At 44.9% G+C, this 26,877-nt stretch overlaps 1 protein-coding gene across 1 annotated transcript in view; it reads right to left on the bottom strand.

Moving 5' to 3' along the window:
- Window positions 1-1,265: 1,265 nt before the first annotated feature.
- TGFB2 (transforming growth factor beta 2) overlaps window positions 1,266-26,877 on the bottom strand; it is a 408,754-nt gene continuing 383,142 nt past the window's right edge. Inside the window, exons 6-7 of the mRNA XM_086927910.1 lie at window positions 11,718-11,871; window positions 1,266-1,939 (exon numbers count right to left, since the gene is read on the bottom strand). Coding sequence (XP_086784036.1) covers window positions 1,781-1,939; window positions 11,718-11,871 — 313 coding nt within the window. The 3' untranslated portion in view covers window positions 1,266-1,780. The remainder of the gene's footprint in view (window positions 1,940-11,717; window positions 11,872-26,877) is intronic.

Genomic DNA, 26,877 nt, shown 5'->3' with positions numbered 1-26,877 from the left:
AAGAGGACTGTTGGTACTCATTCCAGTACACAAGAGCCGAAGAAGGAACACTACAGCAAATTACATATTAATTTCATAAGGCCCACATTGGTGTGCAACACACACTAATAGATCAACAATTCCATTAAAAACGTTATTGTTGTTCATCTAAGGTTCTTCAGAGATACACCCATTTAAAAAGAAAAAAGTGTTGATGGTGGGTTCTTGGTACAATCATAAATATATTGTCTGAGGAAGATCCAATGAATGGTCAACATACTTACTCAATCTGTGATTTACTATGGGGCTTTCTTCACAAAAGATGAAAAGGGAAACACTTTGATGTCAGTGGAAATACTCCTTTCACAATCACTCCTTTTGTACAAATCTCTTGTTGATACGAACGATTTTGAACATGAATCCATGACATTGGTCAGCTATCCTCAGCCTATCTAGGAGCTGTCCACTGTAATCTTACTTCACGGCGTCAAAGTTCCTGCTCATAGTATTGCAGGAACATTTAGTTGACTCTCCATGAAATAAAGGGTTTTGAAAATATAATCGTAAAAATTGTTTTGCAATTCAATTTTACAAGTGTGGATGCAAAAATATCAACATACTATATCATGAAAAACAGTCAGGTAGCTTATGGCATAATGAAGAACAAAAAAGCACATGTACAGCAATTATAAAACATGTTTGTAGTGCAAGTCAATGTATAGGACTCTACTCATACTGGCCAGCTAGAGGGAAACACATTTTTTTCTGAGAGATCGAAAGAGCCCCTGATTTAAATGAAAAGTTATCGTATTTGACAAAATTACAAAATACAAAAATAGGGTGAAAATATACACATTTTACACAACGTACTTAATGTTGATAGTTTGTAAATTGTGAACTACAAGTTGGTTTCCAATTAAGCTGGCTCTGCTACCCACCTGTCGTGACACTAGAGGTACAATTACATATACCTGAACAAAATCCCACAGCGTAGCTATATAGCATCATTGCACTGTCTTCTCATTAGACTAATGCATGTACACACCTCACTTGTTTACACTGCCATTTTCACCATTTACGTGTAATAGTCTGCCACTGGGGTTTTAATGATGCTTCAGAATGTGTACACTATATCATAAAAGACAATCCTGCATAGAAATGGGGCAATCTTAAAGAAGCTTATTCAAAATACACAAAACTACTTACGAGGCAGACATTAAAAAAAATTAAGTGAAGAATTATAGTTCCCCAAACAAACAAAAAAATCTCTTTGGAGTTCAATAGTTGCATTAGGACTACCAAAGAACTTGTTTCTGGCAGTTTATTTGGTCTTCATGTCGTCCACATTTCATTTCCTCAAAAGTTCATTTTTTATATAGTTATACACAAATAAATAATGCATCTTTGATCTACAACTAAAAGGAATGGGTAGGGTGCCTATTGCGCGAAAACGTACTGAGATCAAGTAAGGCACGAGACAGTTACAGCAAGTCCACTTAATGGGATTTTCCTGTTTTTCCTTTCACATAATAACACTAACAAATTCTTCCAGTGTTTAATTTTTCAAAGGTTTTACTTCTTATCTATCTCCCTATCAAAGTAGGTGAAACGCAGGATAAAGCCTTCAACATTTTCTTCTGATGACAGCTTTTTAAAAACTTTAATCAAACTTTTTACATACACAGTTCATACTAGTACCGTTTTTCAGTTTTTGTTTTAAAATTGAACACTGATAAAATTAGGCATTTCATTCTTTCATGTTTTAAGGTCTTCATTGAACACGCATCGCTGCTGTGGTATCTTAGCTGCACTTGCAGGACTTGACAATCATATTGGAAAGATGTTCGATTTTGGGTGCTTTGCCAATGTAATACAAGATGGTGAGGGAGTCTAAATCTTGAGACACGCAGCAGGGCGAGGCCGACGCTTCTGGGTTGATGGTGTTGTACAAACCGAGTACCTAGTAAGAGAATATAAGTTAAAACAAAAGAGAGAACAGGTCAATGTAGCAAACAAGCTTTGACATTGTAGTTACATGAACTTTTATCTTGTTGGGACAAGAACGTTTTCATTGCAGAAAATACATTGCATCTGTTGATTGACACCACACAGGCTGGTACTCAAGAAACCCATCCTAATGTTTTCATCAGCTTCATGAAAGTGTTTATTTATTTGGTTAGTTAGTTAATTGTCTTATTTATTTATGTATGAGGTGTATAAAATTCTATGTGTTCCCTTATTCTTATGATTACTTTAAAGTATGTCTCACATTGTATCAGCATCATGCATGTCTGAAGTAGGCGCTCATTTCCAAAAGGCCATGAGCCTTTTGACCTAAACTGCATCCAATAGAAGCAAGTAATTTGCTTACTAAAGCCCTGGGCTGTGCAGAAGAAAGGGTCCCGTTCGAAGAGCAAGGTGGCATTTGACTAAGTCTGAGGGAAGAATAGCTCCAGCGTCCATGCCCGTTGCTAAGTGAACGAAATATTTTTCACAGAATAGAAGCCAGGGGTGTTCCCACCCACTTTGGGTCTATGAATAGAAACGGAGGGCAATCACGCATGGAGTACAGTGCTACCCCCCTCTGGCCTAAAATTGTTTGCAATGATGCCTGCTAGAGCATCACCAAAGGAGCTGGCCTTTTCATTGTGTGCACAAAGAGACAGGATGAGGCTGCATGGAAGTTATAGGCTGTTTCTGAGCCAAAGGGGCGGTGGCAGGGGAGGGAGGTATGCTGTACTACACTGATGATATAAAACTATTTTTCGAGGTCGCCATCAATGTATTAGTTAAACACGAAATGGCAGTTTCCTAGAGATTTAGAGGAATGTTTTCAGCTGGACAGAAGATCTGTTCAGCAGAGCAACACTAGCTGCTTCATCAGGCTGCTGCGGGCTCGGGGGATAAACAAGCAAACCGCATATTTGTTACCATGGCCGGTATTCTTCCTCTGGCTTTGAAAACATGCCCTGGTCCAAAGATCTCACAGAGCGCCCGTGTGCCAGCTAGCCCAATGTTTTCTCTTTTCTTTGGGCGGTGACTTGATACCAGTGGAAGGCTGATCAAGGAACCTCTGTACAGGGCTTCAGCCAAGTGCCTGGTTCATGGATCCCTGTTCACAGAGCTTCTTCCATGATTAGTTGTGTTACACTTCTGACAGAATCAGCTACCCCTGCAGCTTCCAGGAGTAAGACGTGCTGACTCAAGAAAACTGTGAGGAAGCATGAATCAGCCCTGGAAATTCAAGAATGTGTCACATCTAAGCCTGGAGTAAAACTGCATACTCATAGATGCTTGGTGAAAGAAATCTGGATGTTGAGGTGTAGCACTAACCCTTGGGGTGGAGTAAGACACACCGACACATAGAAAAACGTTGTGAATCAGGCCTGGATATTTACATGTAAATCACAGTATGCATGGAGTAAAACATACATACAGAGCAAACGCAGGCAATGCTAAGAGGTCTGACTTTATTGTGGCACATTCTGCACTCACTCATACAAGTACACACCTGACCCGGCATTCAGAGAGGCACCCCTCTAACACTGCACTCACAGAGGCACGCTCTCACACTGAACTCACACAGGCACCCCTGTAATTCTGCACTCATAACACACATTGGAAAGTAGCATTCGTGCACACTGCTCATCTTGCACTCACACAGGCACACCCCTAAATCTGCACTAATGCAGTAATTCCCCTCACCCTTTACTCACACATGAACACAACTCATCTTGCACTTACACGTGCACATTACGCACCCTGCACTAAGAGGTGCACTACACATCTTGCACTCACACAGGCATACCAGTCACAAAGTCAGAGATCACACTCTGCACTCCTCACACAGGCACATCTCTCTCTGTACTCAAACAGGCACAACTCACCCTGTGCTCTCACAGACAGCACTCACCTTAGACTCACTCACACAAGCACAATTAACTCACACCGGCATACCCACGGCAGTATGCTAAGACCCACTGGGCCTTGGCAAATGGATGCACAGCCCAACTGGGGTATAAAGAGGCAGGTAGGCAACATGAGGGGGTTCTGCTGGGCTCTCACAGGTGGAAGAGGGGTCAGGAGCAGCGTAATGTGACCTGCCAGATACTCACAGAGAAGAGTGGACTGGCGGGGTAAGAGTATACAAATATGAATACAAGTATAAAAGCAAGATTCTTATAAATACATTAATCCATCATTTTAGATTTGAGACAATTTCATAAATTCATATGTTAACTGTAAAGTGCGAGTGTTTCTTGGGGAAATTTGGAGGGTAGAATGGCGCGAGTCGGGGGTGCTGGTAGAGATGAGCAGACCAGTGATAAAGAACAGGGCAGGGGGAGGCATGACAGGAGGGACTGCTCAGCACCCACAGATGGGCAGAGCATCCAAGCAAGGACTGACTCACTGAGTCAGAGCAGCTCTCACCGCTCGGCCAGTGACTGACTCCCCTCATTTCCTCTGCTAGCCTTCTACACACAGTGTGGTGCTCTCCAACAGGTGTAGGGCGGCTAAACAGTGCTTACAGCTTCAGAGGCATGTATAGATACCAGAGGAGGCCATGAGCTTTTCAGAAATCTGAGCACAGAACGAGGATTGACTGAGGTGCTAATAATGCTCTAATACTTTGCCACCTTACACATATGATTCCTCATTCGCCCTGATGCCTCACAAAATACACTGAACCATGGGATAAGCAGTCATGGGGGCTGAAAGTACTCAAAATATGAATAACTATCATTGATAAGATCAACAAGAAGACCATTTTCTTGTTACAGCGCACCAGCTCTACTGCTGCATTACCATGTTTGATTGATTCAGATGCTCCGTCCATCACAACCCCCTTTTTTACCGCGTTGTTCGCCATAAGTTGGGAGGGTATGCTCAGATATGAATCCCTCGCTCACTTTGCCACTTGATTTAAGCAAGTCTGGCTGAAGACGGCTTCAATGCCAGAAACCGGTCCTAGGAAGCTTGTTTCCGGTCCAGGGAAGACATGGCTTGGCAGTTCGGGCTGGACTGTTCCCATGAGGCACAGGGTCAGACTGATTGGCAAATGGGCATGTCTGAACTGGGGTGGCAAAGTACGCTAAAGAACGGTGATGGATTAAACCCAGATCTGTTGACTGGGTGTGAGTGTTTGATTGGTTCAGATGCTCCGTCCATCATCACCCCCTTTTGTATCGCTTTGATCGCCATAAGTTGGCAGGGTATGCTCAGACGTGAGTCCCTCGCTCACTTTGCCACTGGATTCAAGCAAGCCTGGCTGAAGACGGCTGCAATGCCAGAAACCGGTCCTAGGAAGCTTGTTTCCGGTCCAGGGAAGGCATGGCTTGGCAGTTCGGGCTGGACTGTTCCCATGAGGCACAGGGTCAGACTGATTTGCATATGGCCATATTTGAACTGGGGTGGCAGAGTGGGCTAAAGAACGGTGATAGATTAAACCCAGATCTGTTGACTGGGTGTGAGTGTTTGATTGGTTCAGATGCTCCGCCCATCACCACCCCCTTTTGTTCCTCTTTGTTCACCATAAGTTGGCAGGGTATGCTGAGACGTGAGTCCCACGCTCACTTTGCCACTGGATTCAAGCAAACCTGGCTGAGGACCGCTGCAATGCCAGAAACCGGTCCTCGAAAGCTTGTTTCCGGTCCAGGGAAGGCATGGATTGGCAGTTCGGGCTGGACTGTTCTCATGAGGCACAGGGTCAGACTGATTTGCATATGGCCATGTCTGAACTGGGGTGGCAGAGTGGGCTAAAGAACGGTGATGGATTAAACCCAGATCTATTGACTGGGTGTGAGTGTTTGATTGGTCCAGATGCTCTGTCCATCACCACCACCTTTTGTACCGTTTGTTCGCCATAAGTTGGCAGGGTATGCTCAGACGTGAGTCCCTCGCTCACTTTGCCACTGGATTCAAGCAAGCCTGGCTGAAGACGGCTGCAATGCCAGAAACCGGTCCTAGGAAGCTTTTTTCCGGTCCAGGGAAGGCATGGCTTGGCAGTTTGTTTTGGACTGTTCCCATGAGGCACAGGGTCAGAATAATTTGAATATGGCCATGTCTGAACTGGGGTGGCAGAGTGGGCTAAAGAACGGTGATGGATTAAACCCAGATCTGTTGACTGGGTGTGAGTGTTTGATTGGTTCAGATGCTCGGTCCATCACCACCCCCTTTTGCACCGCTTTGTTCGCCATAAGTTGGCAGGGTATGCTCAGACGTGAGTCCCTCGCTCACTTTGCCACTGGATTCAAGCAAGCCTGGCTGAAGGCAGCTGCAATGCCAGAAACTGGTCCTAGGAAGCTTGTTTCCAGTCCAGGGAAGGCATGGCTTGGCAGTTCAGGCCAGACTGTTCCCATGAGGCACAGGGTCAGAATAATTTGCATATGGCCATGTCTGAACTGGGGTGGCAGAGTGGGCTAAAGAACGGTGATGGATTAAACCCAGATCTGTTGACTGGGTGTGAGTGTTTGATTGGTTCAGATGCTCCACCCATCAACACCCCCTTTTGTACCGCTTTGTTCGCCATAAGTTGGCAGGGTATGCTCAAACGTGAGGTAATCATTTTATATGAAGAGAAGTACTCCACAAGCTAACAGAAATGCAACACAAACACTTTTCAGTAGAAGGGCACAATGTCTGCTCAATCAAATACTGTACTCAAAGAAACCAATGTGTGGGAAAAGCCCAACCCCTCTACCAGTAATGCTTCTTAAAGCTATTTTTCTGTCTATGTCATAAGATCTGGTGAGAGCGGTGTTGTTAACTCTTTGTGAACGTCACACATTGCGTCCCAACAAAAAATGGGGAAAGCAGGACGTCTTCCAATCTAAGCTATATCTCTGTTTATCCAGTTAACAGTCTAATATCAGATTGTATCTAAGTTACTTTCCACAATTCAACTGTGCTCAGAGACACATATGTAAGTATAAGGACCCAAAAAAACAGTATTGAATCATCCTGGCATACAACTTTTAATTCACATAATAAAAGTATACAAATCTGTAATTTTCAGATTTTTGTTCATTAGTGGATAGGCTGCAAAGCACCATTTGACCTTGATATTTTATCGGAAACTGTAAAAGTTAAAAACCTAAAGATAAAACATTGTTAACACTCATAATCCTACAAAACACTAGCGTCTCATTTTGAAGGGCAAATTAAGTTTAAAATATTTTTCATGAGGCATGGATTCCAGTGGGATGAGTATGGCGAAAGAGATACATGTAATGTTATGTATTATGAGTTGGGACGAGTGAAAGTTTCTGTCCTCCTGAAAGGACTTCAACACCGTCCACCATTTCCTCTTCTTTGCTTCGAACCCCAGTATTGATGCTCTTTATGTGATGTATTACTTAAATCATTTGATAAGCTGTCTGCTAAATGCTGCAAAATTATGTCACATACTTACCAGGCCATGCCCTCATATTGAGGAACACGTGCAGCATCCTCAGAACACAAAATAGCCAGGGCTATTGATCACTGTGACAGGATACAGGAGATTTGCTTTGCTACAGTTGTCAGGGAACACAATGTAACACATTCCTGTGCCTTCTGATGCCAATTAATAGGAGAGTTCAAATGTTATATATTGATATGGAATAGAATATCCCCATGTCTACTAGATATTGCAGGTCACTGAAGCATTTAATGACCAAAAAGATCAAGGTCGAAGGGCATGTCCCTTTAGACGGTCACATAACTCTAAGAGATGTCAGAGTCCTTTTCCTAAAGGGTAGAGGTATTTTATGATGGCTAATGTATGGACACACCAACAACCTGTCCCCAAACCCACTTTAAAATCCCTGGTCTCTTGCTTCTTCTAATCGAAGAGATTGAAAGACCTCACGGCCTTAGGTTGGTGTCACTCCCAACTTGTTGCCTTTCTCCTCCATTTTTCTGACCTCGTTTTTGCTGTCCTTAGGACTCTGCCCACATTGCCACTGATAACTAGCAGTAAAGTGATTGTGCGCTCTACTTTAAGCCTGGTAAAAATGGTTTATCCCCAATTGGCATATTTAAATGACTTATAAGTCTCTAGTAAAGTGGTACTACATGTAACCAGGGTATGTTAATTAAATGCTACTAGTAGGCCTGCAGCACTAGTTGTGCCACCCACTTTAGAAGCCCTTTAACATGTCTCAGGCCTGCCATTGCAGAGCGTGTGTTTGTGTACAGTTTACAATACCAATTTTACTTGGCAAAATAAATCTTTTGCCAGGCCCAAACCAACCTTTTTAATACATAGGAGCCACCCCTAGGGTAGGCCCTGTAAAGCCCAGAAGGCAGGCTGCAATGTATCTAAAAAAGAATTCCTGTGAGTGCATACATCGACCCATGACAGTCAGGCAATTGATGAAGTGAGACAATGACTTGGTGAGGCCTAACAGGAGAACCAAGAGTAAGCTGCATGCATGCACAATCAGTCTCTACCCCTAGCATCCCAGATCAACCCCCCAAATATTGTCACTGATTGTCTTGCAAACCATGGCTCCCACAGCAAAGAATCACTGACTCTTTGTGCTGGCTGAAGTTGCTCAGCACCACCAACTCAGGTATCCACTGGGATACAAAGTCCATCTTCTTAAACTCCCATAATCCCTCAACTCAACATGGAAGAAACTCTACGAACATGTGGGCAAACTTTCAACAGAAAGTTACTTCACCCAACTACCAACACCATCCTGCCAGTTTCTTAATAAAGTATTTCACTGATACCACCTATATAGAGTCTCACAAGCAAACTGGAGTCGGACCGTTAGTATCTCAACAAAGATTCATAGAGAACCCTTCAGGCTCCAGAGCCACATCCTACCAGTGGCAATCTGCTTACCGCATTATATAGTATTCAGATTCAGTCTTTAGCATGCCTTGACCATGGACCATCTCCCCCTAACCACCAGGAAGCAGATAGGAAGTGGCTTATCAGTGGTCTTGCATAAGCCCCACACATAGCACACACACAATTCCAAAACAGCCCCCACATGAAGTCCCATTGCTGACACTTCCAAGGTACATCCAAGCATGACAGAGGAATTCTGTGCTATTATACTGAAAGGTACTGAAAACAGAGGTGACCAGAGGGAGAATTCAGGAGCTTGTTATCAAGTTTCTAAGACCCTCATAACTGCCATTGTTGAGTCAAGCAACAAAACAAATGCCTGCTTCACAATGTATTCAACATGCTTCTAGCTGTGCTCCTGATGCACGATTTGAATATGGCACTAACCACAAACTATCAAACTATCATGAGCATCAGCATGGTGGACCAACTCTATGCTCTCTTGATATGATCCTATTGTGCACACAACTTCTGTGACACCAAATGTACATATTGTCACGCCATAGATGTTATGCAGCCATTTGTTACTAAGGTTTTCTACAGCGCTCTAACATTCTCGGGCTGTCCTCTTGCTCATATGGTTGCTTCAAAAATGAACAATTGAAGAAGTGATCAGACAAATTACTTAAACATGACTGTTTTTGGTTCCTTATATCAGTGGATAAGATATTCCATTAGGAGATAGCCAGAACAGAGATAACACGGCCTGTGGTACTAGCCTTAAGGAACCTGGAGTTCTCAGAAGAACTTGGCTAGATGAACGTACAGCAAGGATAGGAACATACCCAACCAATTTATTAGACAGAGAGGCATGGGTGAAGTCACAAATAATTTATGGGCAAACATTGTTTCAAAATAGGTGTGGCTCTCCGACAACGAAGGGCTAATGTGGCAAGGCATGCTGCCTGTTGCTGTAATGCCCAGATAGATCCCACTTCAATAGTTCACAAGAAATTCAATGAGGGCAGAGGTCAGAGACCAATGGCCCTGTTCATTTAAATATGGAAGGATCTTTCAGACTCACATTTGAACATTGCAACTTGAAACAGTGAAAGCCATTTGAAGCTCTGCATGAATGTTGACCCCAATACTCTACAGTAGCTTTGACAGTGTTGGACAGATTCCACATGTCGCCTCTACAAAGGTCACCAGAACCACCCCGTATCAGCATTTAACTTCAGCCAGTAATTGCCATCTCCTCCCTGACATCCAGCAGACTCGCAGCATCATGTCTTCGTCAGAGCAACAGTTAAAGCAAGTCCAAAGTCAGAGACCATAGAAGTAGATCAGGGTAGATTGTGGTCGAACATTCAACTTAAATAGGTAGGGCAGAGCGGCGAACCCTGTGGAACCGCACAAGAGCAAACAGACACGTGGAGGAAAATTGAGCAAGAGATGAGTACATCAGAAAAAAAGGGGAACCATTTCAGTACAGTTCTGTCAATGCCCTTTTCAGGGATAGCAGTAAGCAGGAGTCCATGATCAACAGTGTAAATTGCTGAATATAGGTTTGATCAGCGGCGGCTCCTCTGCAATGGCGGTGGAGCATCGCCCCACTCACTGCAGAAGAAAAATTAAATGATTATAAAATAATTTTATTATTGTTTTATTTTTCTCTGACAGCCGATGCTGCCACTTCAAGGGTGGGCTGGGTATTCTGAGTAACAGCCAACAGGTGCAGGTGTTGGACAATGGAAGTGCACGTGAGGGTTTGGCCAGCCGTCTTAGGCAAAGGCTACCAGTCACTTACTGAGTGCTTAACCAGGCCGCTCAAACCAATCCAGGTGCTGATCTCATGCTGAGAGAAGTGTCTGGATTGGGTGGGAGTGGCCCATGGACTTCCTCATACCTCTTCACCGAGGCGGCTGGCAGCGTGAGGCAAGTGTTTTTTTATTATTATTATTATTTGCCCCCCACCCACACTGCCCCATCAGTTTATTTTGGCAGCAGCCGATCTTGGGCTTAAGAGGATGAGCATTTCGAGGTGGTGTTTAAATTAAAGAGCATATCTAAGACAAAATAAAGACGAATATTGACAGCGTGAGAATAGCGAGAGTTTCACCACCATTGGAACCTGTGGAATGAAGAGTGTGCCATTTTAGCTGGATCACATTGTTAAATTGTGTTATGTGAAATTAGGACACAATTCAGAGTTTAACTCTTGGTCCATATTTTGCACACTGTTTATCACTGGGGAAAACATGGAACAAAACTATTTTGCACTGTTTGTCATAAGCACTGGAACACCTGAAAATGTCTCAGCATCAATGCACTGGGCAAGATTTGCAAAGGGAAGTAAAGTTGGGAGGGGTGACTTGGCACAAAGCAACATATAGCACTATTATGTTGACTTACTTACCAGCCTGTGGGTCCAGTGCAAAACTGTGCAGCCCCTCGCAGGCACCACCGCAACTCATAGCACATAGGCCACTTAGGGGTATATTATCAAGCAGTGCGTTAAAATTATCGCCATTTTAGCGGCAGAAAACTGCAGCTAAAGCGCCAATAATAAGCTTGATAATATGCCCTGGAGAATTCCAATAGAAGCCCAGGTTCACACCAGAACATGGGTTTCTATTGGAATTCACAAGGCCATATTATCAAGCCCATTATCGCCGCTTTAGCTGCAGTTTTTTGCCGCTAAAATAGCGATAATTTTTAACGCCCTGCTTGATAATATGCCCCTTAGTTTGCTTATTTATCACCATTATTTAAACGAGAAATAAAAGGGAAAGATGGCTGCATCTCTGATTTTTGAACCGGTGTAAACATGACACAGGCTATCACACTAAACGCTTCAAGTAATAGTTGAATGAAGCCTGTAAACCAGACATTCATTCTTCCACTTTACAACGATCCCATTTGCTTTCCAGTAAAATGTATAAATAAAACTTACCCGGCTGTGCTGTGTGTCTGAACTCCATAAATATGGACAGGCTCCGGCACAGAAGTTTGCGTGATATCCTTTCGGTTCATGTATCCATCTCCACCCCAGGTCCTTCTTAAAGTCAATGTATAATGGTCGAAGACAGCAGTTGTCTTGCACATTTCTGTGAAAGAAGGAGAGGGATTTTGTGTCTTTGCTTACAATTCTTCTCATTTGCTCTGAAATACAAATGTTTTGTGCTTTGGGAGATGTGTCATGGTCTTTTAATTGTCTATGTTTGTTCTATTAATTTGATAGATAAATAATATTTTTTTAATTGCAATTAATTTTAATTTTATGTACTACATAGAAAACCTAAAATTCCAAGACCATCCAGCAATAATGAAAGTGATATTTGTGTAACAGAAATCCAGCTGCAGCTCCTCTGCTAAGGTGGAGGAGTGTCACCCTCCTGCAAAGGAAAATTAAACTGATAATAACATAACGTTATCATCATTTTATCTTTAGAATGGAGCTTGGAGCCATTTTAGGGTGGGAATGGGCTTGGGTGACGTCAGAGGGAGGAGGAGTGGTTGGTTCACCATAAGTGTGCCTGACGGTTTGTCCGGCCGTCTTGTGCCAGCCAAACTGTCATGAGCACTTAACATGTTCTTCATTCGGATGTATTGCACAGCCTGGGTGGAGAACATGCACAGGCTCCCACTCCATGTTTGAGAGCTGAAATAGGCTGCTCAGACCAATCACAATGCTGCTGTCATGCTGGTGACTTTGTACAACAAAACAGTGACCGGACAGGTTATTCCAAATTACTCATATATGAGCTTAGGTAGCAATTCTAAGTTCATGCGATTTATTTCACATAATTTGTAACTTATTTTTTGCACATATAAATTAAAGCCATTTATTGATGTCATGAGATAGAAAACAACATATTTAGTATGCCATACTTATCAACATAACACATTCAACATTAAAACAAATACACATAAATGTTACACATGTGAGAAGACGTGAACACCAATACAATTATCAATGGCCTATACATGTCCTGCAAAGAACCAGTCCATATTTGATATATAGATCACAGGCGGACCCTTAGCGATTCCAGCGTTCTGCCTGTGTTTGGGGCAAAGGGCTGCACAGTTTGTGAAGGGGGTCATCTGCCCACTGGGAATGAAATTTCTTTCAACAGATTCCCATCCAGTACTCCCCAAAAAATGTATTCACCTTTGCCCAGATGTCAACGCGTTTCAACCCCCAAATAGTTCTACGGTTTTCCTCAGGACTCGGACTGTGGGTCAATGACTGTTGTTAAGGATGCCCAGACACTTGTGTGCTGGGGCATCAGTGGTGCATCTAATCATTGTAAGGCGGAAGCTTTTACATATTTCCGGGATTACATCCTGTGTCCATGTCCTCGTACCATTAGAAGACTGTGTTTGCGTGATAATTTTGATGTTCAGTATTCAGGATTTCTGTAGTTTTTTCAAAAGAGAAGGTTTTCGAGTGCCGGCATAATCGTGGGTAGTGGAGTTTCCAGCATCATCAGCACTTTGGGTTCTGCTAGTAAGCACCCCTTGTGCTGCCTCTGGACGCTATGATGCTGGCCTTGGCCCCTGTTGCGCCTTACTCTCTCCCTGTTCCTCGGTGGGCACTCGTCAAGATGCACTGCTCTCTTACACATAAGTAGCAGCAGAGATAGCACTCAAGAGTTAGCGAGACTGCACCGAAACTCGTGGACAGGCGGACGCCACTGCGTTTTCTCTGTAGTTGGTGATGGCCTGTGGGAGGCCGAGACTGTGACACTGCCCCATGCTGGTGCCAACAGCGTCATGATTGCCTAGGGGAGTCTGGGAGGCTGTGTGCTTCCGTGCTGCCAGGAAAGCAGATAGGTTCGAGGAGAGGCAGCAGCTGGCAACCGGCAGGCAGCAGGTAAGTCTTCTTTTTTTCTAGCTCCCGCCACTGTTCCTCTACCATCCACCACTGTAGAAATACAACCTTGTGCAAGACAAATAAACTGAGAGCTGGAAGATGAGCTTTTTCGACTTTCATATATCACTAATAGTTAGCAAATTCACATTGATTATTGATCCATCACACACTCCCAAACACTTCTCAGAACGTCCACCCATACCGCACTATAACGGCTTTAGAAGGGCCTTGGCGCAACATCTCTACAATGTCTGGTCAATAAAGACAAAGCAGACAGAAAACTGGAAAGAACAATATACAATAAGCAAGTGAATATACATGAACAATGATTACCAAAATCAACCATACCAAACAATGCTTCAGCAGCACTGTTATTCTGCCACAATCTGAAGTTTTGCTCAAGTAAAACTTCATATCCTCCTAGTGAGGACACGTAGACACAGGCAATATCAGTGGCAGCAAGGTGCACCCCATACAGGACTGAGTAGACAAAGCCTGGATAACATTCAGTTGGAACAACACAGGTATTATCACACTATGAACAAGCAACTCCCAACCACTCCCAGCCCTGAAATTCCAGGAATATGAGAAAACACAGCACAGGAGACTCACAGCTTATCCAGAAGCCACCCTAGTGCCACAAACCTGAGGAGTGTTTGAAGTCTTTTGTAAAGCATAGTACAGTATGCTTAGAGTCCGAAATTGGATCATTATTTGGGGCGGGCGATTGCCCGCCTACAGGGATAATCACAACTCTTGCGAGGATGAACCCTTAAATTCATTAAACTAACCTGATTCCAACCACCTCGTAGCTATGGCACATGGCAGACTAGCTCAACTTAAGGCAATGTGCATAGTTTTTATATTGTGCCAAAACAGTAATAAAGATACAACATGGTAAAAACCACATTGTAAAAGCTATTTCCTGACAGGGACTATGAGCTAGGTCACACTGATTGCAATAGAGCACAGGTCAGATACACAGATTTTACCTTCCGATTTAGTCTTTTAAGTCCTAACTTTTCAGGTGTTCTGGAATAGCTCCTCAGAGTCACTCCTAAGGTCCTCAGGAACTCAGAGCAGCATTTAGGGGCAAGGACCAGCTTCAGCGGAGGCCATCATCAAGGTCCTGTCCATTTCCAGTTGCTCCTGGTCAGTGGGCACTCCAGGGAAAAGGTCTCTTGCAGCTTGTGGTTTCTCCGTAGCCCTGCAGCAAGTCAATTTCTTTTCCCTGGGTGTTGGGTGGAGCAGGTCCAGTCCTCCATGGCTCCTCTTAGGGCACAAACATCAGGTCTTCTGTTCTTCCAAAGGTCCAGAAAGGGTTCTGTCCAAGTGCCTTTGCGGTGCCACATTTATACCTGATACCAGCTAGTGGATGGGGATGACTCGAGGGCACTTCCTAATAATGGGATAAAAGTTCCCTGGGGCAACCCTACCCTCTTTTTCAGCAGTTCCTGCTGCCTTAATTCAAATAGGCCCAAAATGCCATGTGTTGGGTATTTTCAATATGGCAAATGCCACCTAAAATTTGGGCTCCGACAGTTGCTGCAGTGCAAGGGAGTGCATTATGGTAATCACTTGGGAACTTCCACATTTAAGACTAAAATTGAGTTTAAAGGAGGCACTGCTCCAACTGCAAACCAAGAGATAGAAGTCTAGTAGGATTGTACTACTGAATATTACCCTACAGAATATTGTGGAAGAAGAATATCAAGAACATAATATATCGGTACTAAATATTGAAAGGTGGGGCGGGCGTGGCTAACCAGGCTGCGAGATGGCCGCCTTTTGAGCGAGCTCCGCCGGCCATGGGGTAAATCCTATCAAAATTCTAACAAAACTGTGGCTTCGGGACCCGACGGCTAGCGCCCGCAGAAGCTGACATCCTGGTACCTGTGGCAGGCTGATTGCTGCTGTCAAAATCGACGCCCTGAGGCGACTAATGCTCTGACCTGTTGCGACCGACTCATCCGTGCTGCCGAGGCCGGAAGGTGCCTGACCCCGCAGAGTGGCGCACTAAAGACCGGGGACATAGGTTCCCCCCCGTGGCCCCCCTGTGCGAACTGGGGTGTATGCCTGGGGCTCCTCGCCCTCCTGGGGTGTTTCCCTATGTTTCGTTCTTTTAACGCACCACGTGGCATGTGGGGGGGTATCACACAACCTGATTGGGGGGGTTGGAGTGAGTGGGGGGATGGAAGGGTTAGTTGGGGGTTTGTTATGGCATCAGTCGATAAGCACGCAGTTCTAGCTGGGTATACTTTACAGGTCGTTTGACCCTCTACATGGAGGGCGATGTGAAGTGTTGGCAGGGTGACCATGGGTGCGTCTAGTCATGTTATTAGAATACTAACTTGGAACATACGGGGGTTAAACGACAACAGGAAGGCAAGGTTGATTCATGCATACTTACTGAGACACAAGATCGATATTTGCCTCCTGCAAGAAACCCATCTTAACTCGTTACCGTTGGCCAGGTTGAAGCATGGCAGATGGGGAGATGTCTACTCTGCAATTTACTCCAACTATGCACGGAGGGTGGCAGTTCTGGTGCGTCATGGGTTGGACTGGAGGGACTGTTTCACGCACATAGACCCGGAAGGGAGATATATACTGGTTCAAGGGAGGTTGTACGACAGACCTGTGGTACTGGTCAATGTCCATGGTCCAAACACGATATGCCAGACTTTTTTAGAGAGGTCTGGGCACGCATTGATTAGATGGATTGTCCTACTATTACCTGGGGGGTGATTTCAATGTAGTACTGAATGATGAAATAGATCGAAAAGGCTCATCTAGATAGTTACACCCCCTCGCTCGCCAAGCCCTTACTGACATCATGATAGAGGGCAACCTGACTGATATATGACACCCAGAGGCCAGGGAGGGCACTTGTATTTCCAGACACCATGCTGCCTGGTCCAGTCTGGACTTTTGGCTGGTATCCCCTGAGGTTGCCGCCTGGACTGTAGACGTTAAGCACCTGGCCCGCTCACTGTCGGACCACGCTCCGTGCCTTCTGGAGCTGACCCCTCCTGATGCGCCCACACGTGCCTTTAGCTGCAGGCTCCCCCCACATGCCCTGATGGATGAAGCATTCAAAGAAGAAATTAGGAATGACATTGTAGACTACTTTGCTCTGAACACAGGTTCGGTATCCACTGAATCAGCGTTATGGGAGGCTTTTAAGGTAGTGATCCGCGGGCAGTGCATTGCGAGACGAGCTGGCGTTTTAAAAGCTATAAGGGGTACATTGAGCACGCTGGGTCAGTTAAAAGACCTTGACCGCACATTTTGCATCACACCTAGTCCCGAACTCGCCGCAGAGATAAAAGAAAAACTGCTGGCCTTCGAGGAGGAGGGGCAGCGCGAGTTAAAATTTGTAGGTAAACAGGCGGAGGCCAGACGTTATGGGGAAGGTGACAGGCCGAGTCGTACACTAGCAGGCCTACTTGGAAAACCGACAACCGCTCAATTCATACACACGATTAATTGTCCTGACGGTTACAGGGAAGGAGGCGATATTACATGAGTTTAAGTCCTTCTACTCCAACCTATATAATACCACACAGTCCGACGTTCCTGCGCATTTACACGACTTCCTGGAATCCATAGCGCTGGTTTGGTTTATCGACACGCATCGCATATATATGGATCTCCCGGTGACGATAGAGGACATTAGAAAAGTGATCCACAGTCTAGCTCTCAACAAAGCCCGGACGGCCTTACCACAGCATTTTATAAGGCCTACTCGGAGGAACTGGCGCTGCGATTGCACGCAGTATATGCGGAATCGCTGGAGACGGGAGTCCTTCCGGCGGCAATGAGGGAGGCTTAAATAATGACACTACTGAAACCGGACAAAGATGAGTCATCACTAGATTCATATAGACCCCTGTCATTAATAAAGGTAGATGTCAAAATATGTGCTAAACTTGCGGCTGACCCACTACAGCCCCTCCTCCCGATGGTGGCTCTCCCGGACCAGTCGGGTTTCATACCTGGTCGGTCCACGGCACATAACCTTAGAACGCTATTCTCGGTGCTGCATTATCTCCATCCCACGGTGCAGGCTGCTGCTGTATTTTTGGATGCCACGAAGGCATTTGATTCCCTCGAATGGCTGTATCTGTTCCGCATTTTGGAACGTATGGGTTTCAGCCCGTTCTTCATTGCCCAGGTGAGACTTCTGTATACCAGCACGATGGCGCGAGTGCCGGTCAACGGCATGATCTCGGAACCATTCGCAGTGACTCGTGGCACGAGACAAGGTTGTCCCCTTTCCCCCCCTACTATTCGCTATTGCAATGGAACCACTCACAGCCCGTATTACGCAACACCATACAGCGAGGGGGATTGGATTCAGCTCTCGCAGTTTGTTGATATCTATATATGCGAACAACGTGACGTTATATGTCTTGAACCCCTCAGTCAACCTGGACCCCCTGTTGCGGGAATTTGTGAAATTTGGTGGGCTGTCTGGTATAACAATCAATTGGGCTAAATCTGTCGTATTCCCCCTGACGGACGGCACTCCTGAGGTACGGTCGGAGTTTCCTTACGCTGGTCGGCAGATGACATCAAATATCTGGGGGTATGGCTTAGCCGCAATCTTCAGGATATCTGGTCCTTGAATTTTGGACGTGCTTTTGACTGGCTGGAGAGTAAAGTGGCAATCTGGTCCAAACTGCCGCTCTCCATTGCGGGAAGGGTTGCCTTAGCTAAGATGATAGTCCTCCCCAAATTCCTCTACCTATTTGGCAATATACCGATACCACTCACCAAACACTTCTTTACATGCCTTCGCACTCACTTACTTTCTTTGGTGTGGGCTGGTGGTCAGGTCAGAGTGTCTTGGGCTTTGCTGACCTTACCGTTAAGACAAGGAGAGCTGGGGGCTCCGGACATGCAGCTATATGCTCTTTGTGCGCAGGCTCAATTCTTGCACTTCTGGGTATACCCGACGCCTTATCAACCGCACATGGCGGTAGAGCAAGACTCAGTGGCACCCACGCCCCTGGCGGTGGCGCTTTACCGAAAACACGTTTGCCCCACGTCAGATGTGGACTCCACTAATACTTTACGATGGGCATGGCGCGAGCTACAAAGGCTAGCCAAGCTCCCACTTCTTTATGCACCTGTCATCCCATTGAAGCACAACCTGATGCTGGCCTGCTTAGAGACTCGTGGTGGTGAGATAACTGTGGGAGGCGCCCAAATTCGCACCTTCGCCGATCTATACCCAGACGGTGTGTTCCGGGATTCACAGGCGGAGGAGGTGGGGAGGGCGCCCCCATTTCAGGAGGTCTTCCTTTACCATCAATTAAAGCTGGCATGGCGCTCCCTCTGAGAGGGTTTTCCCGATGCGCCCCCCACGTTGAACGCCTTACAGAATGTACTGGCTCAAGCCTCCCCCAAAAAACTAGTGACACGCTTGTACAATGAGATGCAGGACCAAGCCCCCATAGTACAGCCTAAGTCTATGATACTTTGGAATAAAGAGCTTGACCCCCTTCTGTCTGAGGACCAATGGTTGTTTTGCTGCAAACAGCTATTAGAACTTTCCCCCAATTACAAATTACGCCTCATACACTTCAAATTTTTACATCAATACTATAGGACCCTGATCAGCCTTTACCGCATGCACCTGCGAGAGGATGCCAGGTGTTGGAGATGTGGCTTCGACAATGCCACCTTTCTACATATAGTGTGGCTCTGCCCATGGCTCGTTGACTTCTGGCGTGTAATATTCGAGGCAGTGAATCAAATAGTTGGCAGGTCGGACGACCCACCCCGCATTTAGGCCTGCTGGGGTTGATAAGTGACACTACACCTATGAGGAGAAAACTACACGCTATGCTTCTGCTTTATGCCAGGAGGCAAATTGTGCTTAAATGATGCAGGCGAAAGATTCCCAAAGTTTCAGATTGGCTATCGGATGTTACCTATGGGCACACACAGTTAGGTATCTATTGGGAGACTATGCCCGCTGTGTCTCGACCCCGGGACATCTGGGAGCCGTTTATTCAGTGGGCTTCGGCTAGAGCGAGCTCCCCGGCTTCGGATGGGGTGACATCGGCGCAAGAAACTATGGTGGAAATGCCCTCTTAGATTGCGACTACTAGAATACTGCCCTGTGCTATCCCCGGGGGGTTGGTTCCTCCCGCTGCGTAGTGTCATGGGGCGGTTTTTGTGGCCTGCGGGCCTACTGCCACTGCGATATGAGATATCTCCTGTATGGTTGCACCCAGAGTAGTACTTTGTATGATTTCAATGTGTTCCAGATGTATTTTAACGCCCTGATCTGGTTCTATGCTGCTCATACCTGGTACTGTACGACATTACCTCTGTAATATTTTGATCCTATCGTACTGACTGATGCCAATTTAGTTGGTTTTACTAGTTTGTTGTTTTCTTCTTACCAATATGTACGTCAATCGCTGGATATACTAAGGTCACTCATGTTACTACTGCTGTGATGTACTTCACCCATGCTTGGTTGTATATGAGTCTTTTGAGAATGTGATACATGTTGATCTATAAAAAAAAAAAGTGTATGGTAAAGAGCAAACCGCCAACTACAAGCTCCTAGATTCTGATTTACTATACACTTATTTGTCCATCAGAGGATTTTATGCCTTGTTACCAATGCTGATAGCTGTCATTTGACACCATTTTTAAACGCGGCCGGCCCGAAGTGGTTGTAGGTGGCTTGCTGTGTTACCATGCATTGCTTTCTGACTTACTGATTGGTGCCAGATAGGCACTTTAAAGCGCTTGCGGCCATAACATGGTTGTAGGCACTGAGCTGTGTTCATGTTGTCAATTCTCAATAAAGGTTTTGAAAATTAAAAAAAAAAATATTGAAAGGTGAGTACTCAGATTCTTCCATACTACTGGTCATCTCTGTTGCGAAATGTTTGGGTGCAATGTTGGTGCTACGTAAGAAAGCCCTAGGTCTAACACCCGCCTAACGATCCAACTCTTAGTTTGTCTTATATGTGCCCTAGCTGGGTTATCTTTTGTAATATCCCATTTTTTAACGATTTGTCCTATTTATATATATCTGTGCACAATTGTATATAGATATATATTTCATATCATTTTAGGAAAACAGATTTTTTTAATGTTGTCTTACTGTCTGTTCTGATGTTTGATGAACTGTTCTTTTATGGCCCTGGTGGCAGAAATTAAGAGTTTTGAACTGAACTGACTGCTTATGGAAAAGTATAGATTTACTACTCCTAACACCACATCTACATACCTTAAAGATATATGTACTTCATAGGTACATATATATGGTGTGAGTAAAGAAAGCTAGACTATCGCACCTGTCAATATTTATGTATCAATATTTTGTGCTCGAGTTCCATTGATAGTCTGGGGTCAGTATTCAGAGTGCACACCAACTGGTATGGCTAAAGCAGGGTCCTCCAGCAATCATACATGGAATCTGCAAGAATTTTCCTAGCATCCTGTTCTCTCCCTTTCAAGGGCACCAAAGTGCTCCATGTAGCACAACAGATCTGCCATGCAGGATTTGACACCAAGTGTCAGCAGAATGCCTTCAGTTTCCACCCTACATATTCTATTAGCTCATCTTTGCTGATTCAGGTCAGCCTATAGTATGGTTCTGGAAAGAATGTCATGCCTCTTTCACACCTGTTTCTGGTCTGAGCACAGGCTGTGAGTTTCAAGGGAAGTAATGCAAATTAACCACAAGGAACTTCAAGAAGGGAAAAGATAGCTTTTCCGAATTTATTTTCCTTCAAATTCTGATTCACCATTGTACTGCATTTTTACTAACTATTTAAACAGGTGTTTACTTATTTGTCTAGCTGGTTCCGTTCCCAAGATATAAAATTAGTATTTTAATAGGTAGTCTGATTTACTGCATAGGACAGCTAAGGCCTACAACAGTGAGAATCGCTTTTAGCACCTTGTCACTGTAGGGACATGATCGTATTTGTTTCTACCAGTCCCATTTTTAAATGCCATGATCCCTGACTTGTGGGATAAAAACCCCCATAGGAGGTGACTAAATATTTTAAAGGGAGCTCTTTACCTGTCAAAAGGGTTATTTTGAATAGTTTCAGCAGTCAGGCTACATAGAGAAGGCCCGTAGCCATGTTTGCAGTGTACCTGTAGTGGATGGCTGTTAACATTTTTGTTTTTAAACCTTTATTGTTTCGTTCAGCAAAATTACAGGTGTGGACCTACAACCTCAGCGGCCGGTCGCTACATTAGGCTAGTATATCTCAAAGATTCAATGACACAGCTATTCAGCCGACAACCCAGAGGTCCAGCAGCGGTAAAGGATAAACGTAGCAGTGCAAACAATACAGGTTACCAGATGTGCTTAAGGTTTCATTTTATGTTTAACCCCCCTTCCCCCTAAACCAAGTTGAAGAAGAAAAGACAGAATATCCGGTGCCACACATTCGAATCGTATGTTAAAGCAGGCATGTAGAAAAACCTAATCGCAAATAAAGTTAAGGGGGAACAATCAGGACGCATGCGCAAGCAAGCTTGAGTGAAGGAGAAAGACAAAGCAATCTATCTCCCGTCTTAGCAGCCCACCCTCCGGCACCGGCCACTCGTATACATAGAATGAGATAGAAAGCAGTTACCGGACATTAAGAGAAAAAAGGGGGCAATAGAACAAAACAAAGGCAAAATAACAAACCCCCCACTCTGCACCCCTGCAATGGCTACGGCCTACCCCACTCGCAGCGTGTCTGTCGCCCAGAGACATTCCCTAAAAGAGAAAGCTTAAAGAAGAAAAAGGGGCCATAGAACAAAACAAAGGCAAAATAACAAATCCCCCCCGCACCCCTCACCCTGCACCCCTGCAATGGCTACGGCCTAACCCACTAGCAGCGCACCTGTCGCCCAGAAACATTCACTAAAAAGAGAAAAGAAAGCGGAGGAGGAGAGATAAAAACACACTCCCGGACTCCCCTACCCCCCATCAGAAGCGACCACCCCGAAACAAAGGCAAAGAAATATGCAGCAAATTATACAGTCATTCAGTGGAAGTAGAGTAAATAACACCCGACTCCCCTATATAATAGGTCGCAATCCCGGCAACATAACAAAGTATCATTTCGAACCCTTAACAGTCAAATTAGCCCTGTCCAGTGCGGGTCTTTACGAGAGCTCCTGCAACCCAGATCAAAACAGCAGTGGAAGAGGCAGATTGTTCACAAAAGTTCAGGTCAATACGAACATATCGAAGAAGGGAGAAAAGTTCACGGGATCCAAAACCCAGGAGAAGAAAGGCACGGAAGGATAACGAGTCTCTTCGATATTCACAGGAGAACTTGTGAAGGCACTCAAGACTGTTCTCGTCGATGTTTGGCGGGATAGCAGTCAGGCTAAGGGAGCTGACAATGATCTCGGGCGTGCAGTCTGTTGTATGAGGATCAGTGACGCACATGAAATCCGGCTTCAGCACGGGGTCCTCGAATTTGAGCATGCAATGTCCCACGGGTAAAACCGCTGGTTGATAGCGTTTCGAAAAATTGTCATCCGGTCTCTGGCAAATGTTGTCAACTGTCTCAGACAATTTCTGGTACGTGGCGACGATCTGCAAGTGGAGCGCCCCAACAGCGGCCATTACGGCTTGCAGCGACGGTGCGCCTGCCATCCCCTCCATCCCCTCTCGCGATGCGACAGAGCAGGACATAAACCCCTGAGGTCGACTACTCCGGGGTAACAGGCACACTCGGAGCAGATAACAACAATGGGCGCCCTCACCTCACAATATCTACACCACCGCCGCTAGTGAAGGCCCCGGTTCGTCGCCCCCAGGAGGCCCACGGCGTCTCCGGACGTCGGATCCAGGACCACAACAACCGACAAGTCACGCTGCAGCGTCTGCGGTGTAGACAGGTCTCGATATCGCCATGAGAAACAATTAAATATGCCTCAGTTCGAGAGACCGGACGAAGCCCAGGTTCCACTGCCGGTGTTATTCAACTCCAACCCGGATGGGTGAGAAATCGAGGCCCCGGCTTCCACGCTGTGTTAGGCCAAGAATATAACACGGCGTAACTTCGTCACCCGATAAGTTTTATAGTTCGGGATTGCACCCTTGAAGTCAGGAAAACCTCATGTAGACGGGAATCCGGTGTAGGGACAGGATAAGTTGCAGGATATACAAGCTGCTGGCGGAGGTCGGCGGAGCCGGGAGCTTATGCGGCCATCTTGTTTGCTAGCGAAGCTCCTCCGAGCGGCTGTTAAAAATTTGATTTGTTTCTGGTTGACAAAGGTATTCACCCCATTGAAGCAGAAGCCACAATCCTAGCCAGGGTAAGCTACATACACACTAAAAGATATCATGTGCTCATCCTCTGGAAGCTTGGCACGGAGCAGTCAGGCGTATCTAAACAGCCAGTGTGTAAAGTATTTGTGCAACACACTCACACAGTATCACAGTGAATACACCTAAAAAAAGACTCCACGCAGGTTTATAAAAGTAGATTTTTATACTATAAATAACACAAGACCAATATGACAAATATCCAATGTATAGAAGTTGAGATATTGAATTTTAATTGAATAAATGCAATAAAGCGCTTAGAAGCAAGTAGCTCTTAAAAGACTACTTTAGGTCGCAATAAACTGGCAAAAAGTCAAAATTTGGGCTGACTGCGATGGAGCGCCGACCGACTACAGGACCCATGCATGCCTTGGTGAACAAAGTACCTTTCCTGGTCGATAGCAACAAGATGCGTTGATCTTCTCCATGCAGTGAAGGTGATGCATCAGGTCGGAATCGAAATGTGTTGAGCAATGCACCCGATTCTTCCAAGCAGTTGAGGGGATGCATTAATCTCACCAAGCTGCAGCGGCGGTGATATACTGTGCGATGCATCGATCACTGGAGGCAAACCGATGGTTCTTATGCACTGTAGCAATGTTATTATTGCAACCAGGTCAATGTACCAGTTCTGAAACACGCAGACAGGAGATGCATCGAAATCTGTGTTGCAAGTATATGGGCTACTTCCAGCAAGCCAGGCACAGGAGAAGGAGTAGGGACTTTGATTTCCCTGAATCTTGAACAACAGGACGTTAGCCAGCAAGCCTGTGGAGATCACTTGGAGTGAAGGCAGAGTCCAGCTCTCCTTCAACAGAGTTAGACAGCCGCAGTACAACACAATAGAAAAGCAGGTATTTTCAAGTCTGCAGTCCGAAGATGAGTCCTTTAAGCAGCACATCAGTTCTTCTGACAGAGGTTCAGTTCAAGATCGAAAAGTGTCTGATTTTAGTGGGTCAGAGACGTCGTACTTATACCCAAAATTACTCTGTGATGTGGAGGTGACTTAAAAGCAACTCTCTGAAGTGCACGGGTACCCCTTTCAGCCCAATCCTGTCTGCCAGGCTATCTATGGTGGGGTAATTTAGACCTTGTGTGGGTACAGAACACTATCTGTTCAAGTGAAGTGTTAACCCCTCCCTTCCATCCTGCCCAGGCAAGGCAATCAGAATGCAGATATATGTAGATGGGTACTCAGACACACCTATCTTTCCAGTGGTGTGGCTGTCTAGAGGGAAGTCACAGAGTGTAGCTGTAACCCATTCCAGACATGTGTTGAAGACAGAATGTCAGGCACACAGAGCAGTAAGTGCCAAGAAATGTCAACTTTCTAAAAGTGGCATTTCTAAAATAAAAATGTTAAATCCACCCTCACTAGTAAGTAGGAATTATCAATACCATTCCAAACACACAAAACATGAAAAAGCTACTCCTCACTGATCAGGAATTACAGCCTATAGTGTATTAAGGAATTCCCAATGCTAACCTATTAAAGGAGTAGGTCTCACAGTAGTGAAAAAGGAAATAGGCTGTTTGTCACTACCAGGACATGCAAAGCATAAAACTACCTGGCCCACCTTTTACATACATAGCAGCCTTAGGATTACCTAGGGCCTACCTTAGGCCTTATGTGTAATAAAAGGGCAGTTTCAGGCTTTGCAAGCAGTTTTGAATGCCACATCGAAGTGGCATTAAACTGTACATACAGGCACTGCAGTGGCAATCCTGAGACAGGTTTGAAAGGCTACTTCTGTGGGTGGCACAATCAGTGATACAATCCCACCAGTAGCATTTAACTTACCGGCCCTGGGTATATGGTTACCACCTTACAAGGGACTTATAAGTAAATTGAGTATGTCAATCAGGTATAACCGATTACACAGAAGTTTAGGGAAGAAGCACATGCACTTTAGCACTGACTAGAGGCTAACAGGCCAGTTAAATATGGCAATCAGGATTAATACAATTTAACCATGTTTAAATGGAGAGCATAGACACTTTTTTTTACTCCGGAAATATGTCAATTCATGTTTGATTTTAGAAAGGTGTGCGCAGCTTCAAAAAAGAAGAAATAAGACATCTCAAAATTTGCATTCAACAATAAAATGCCAGTGTAGAATAACTGAATCAAAACAATTGTTGCCCAAGGGTTATCCACTGTCTGTGTTGAGTGCAAGACATTGACCATGTTATGGCCAAAGGTTATGCCCCGTAGACAGTGGATGGCAGGAGGAAGAATGGAGTGCACCCAGAGCTAAAAAGGCCCTTCCTCCGCAAGGTTCAATTTGCACTAAACTATGAAGGAGCAGGCCTTACCTTGATCCATTTCAAGTTAATGAAGTTGCTTGAACCTCCCCAATACACTTAGATACACATAGATACATCCAGGCCACCCTGACAAAAGACATAAGACACTGTCTCTGCTTTCGAAGCAGTTTCACACCTACTACTACTAGTTAGCCTACTGAAGCTTCAGACAGGAAAATATAGCTTTCAAACGGTCACCTTTCCTTATGTCTATCAAAACTTCAGCTTCAACACTGAAGTGAAATGGCTGGTCAACAGTGGTGGACTGTACTATATAGCTTTTTTATAAACCAAATTTAAAGAAATAGCATTTTGATTGCAGTTTAGCTTTCCTCGTAGCAACTATAAAGTGAGAAGAATGTTTGTGGTATTGTCGTTGTAGGAACATGCTAACTTTAATTTCTTACATTTTTTACTTTTAAATACTAGGCTGCAAGGCCTTCATAGCGGTGACATACTATTTATTTAAAAGTAGGTTTCCTTCCTATCCTGAAACAGGGTTGCCTGCGGATTTAAAAGATGCAGCAGTCAGGCTACACATATAGTCTTGAGCCCATGTGTTACTGGCTGCCTGGTGGATAGCATAATACATGCAACAGTTCACAATTA

The sequence above is a fragment of the Lissotriton vulgaris genome, chromosome 6 (genome assembly GCF_964263255.1).
Source record: "Lissotriton vulgaris chromosome 6, aLisVul1.2, whole genome shotgun sequence".
NCBI lineage: Eukaryota > Metazoa > Chordata > Amphibia > Caudata > Salamandridae > Lissotriton > Lissotriton vulgaris.
Note: the sequence above shows the minus strand (reverse complement) of the source record. Positions and strands in the feature narration are given on the sequence as shown.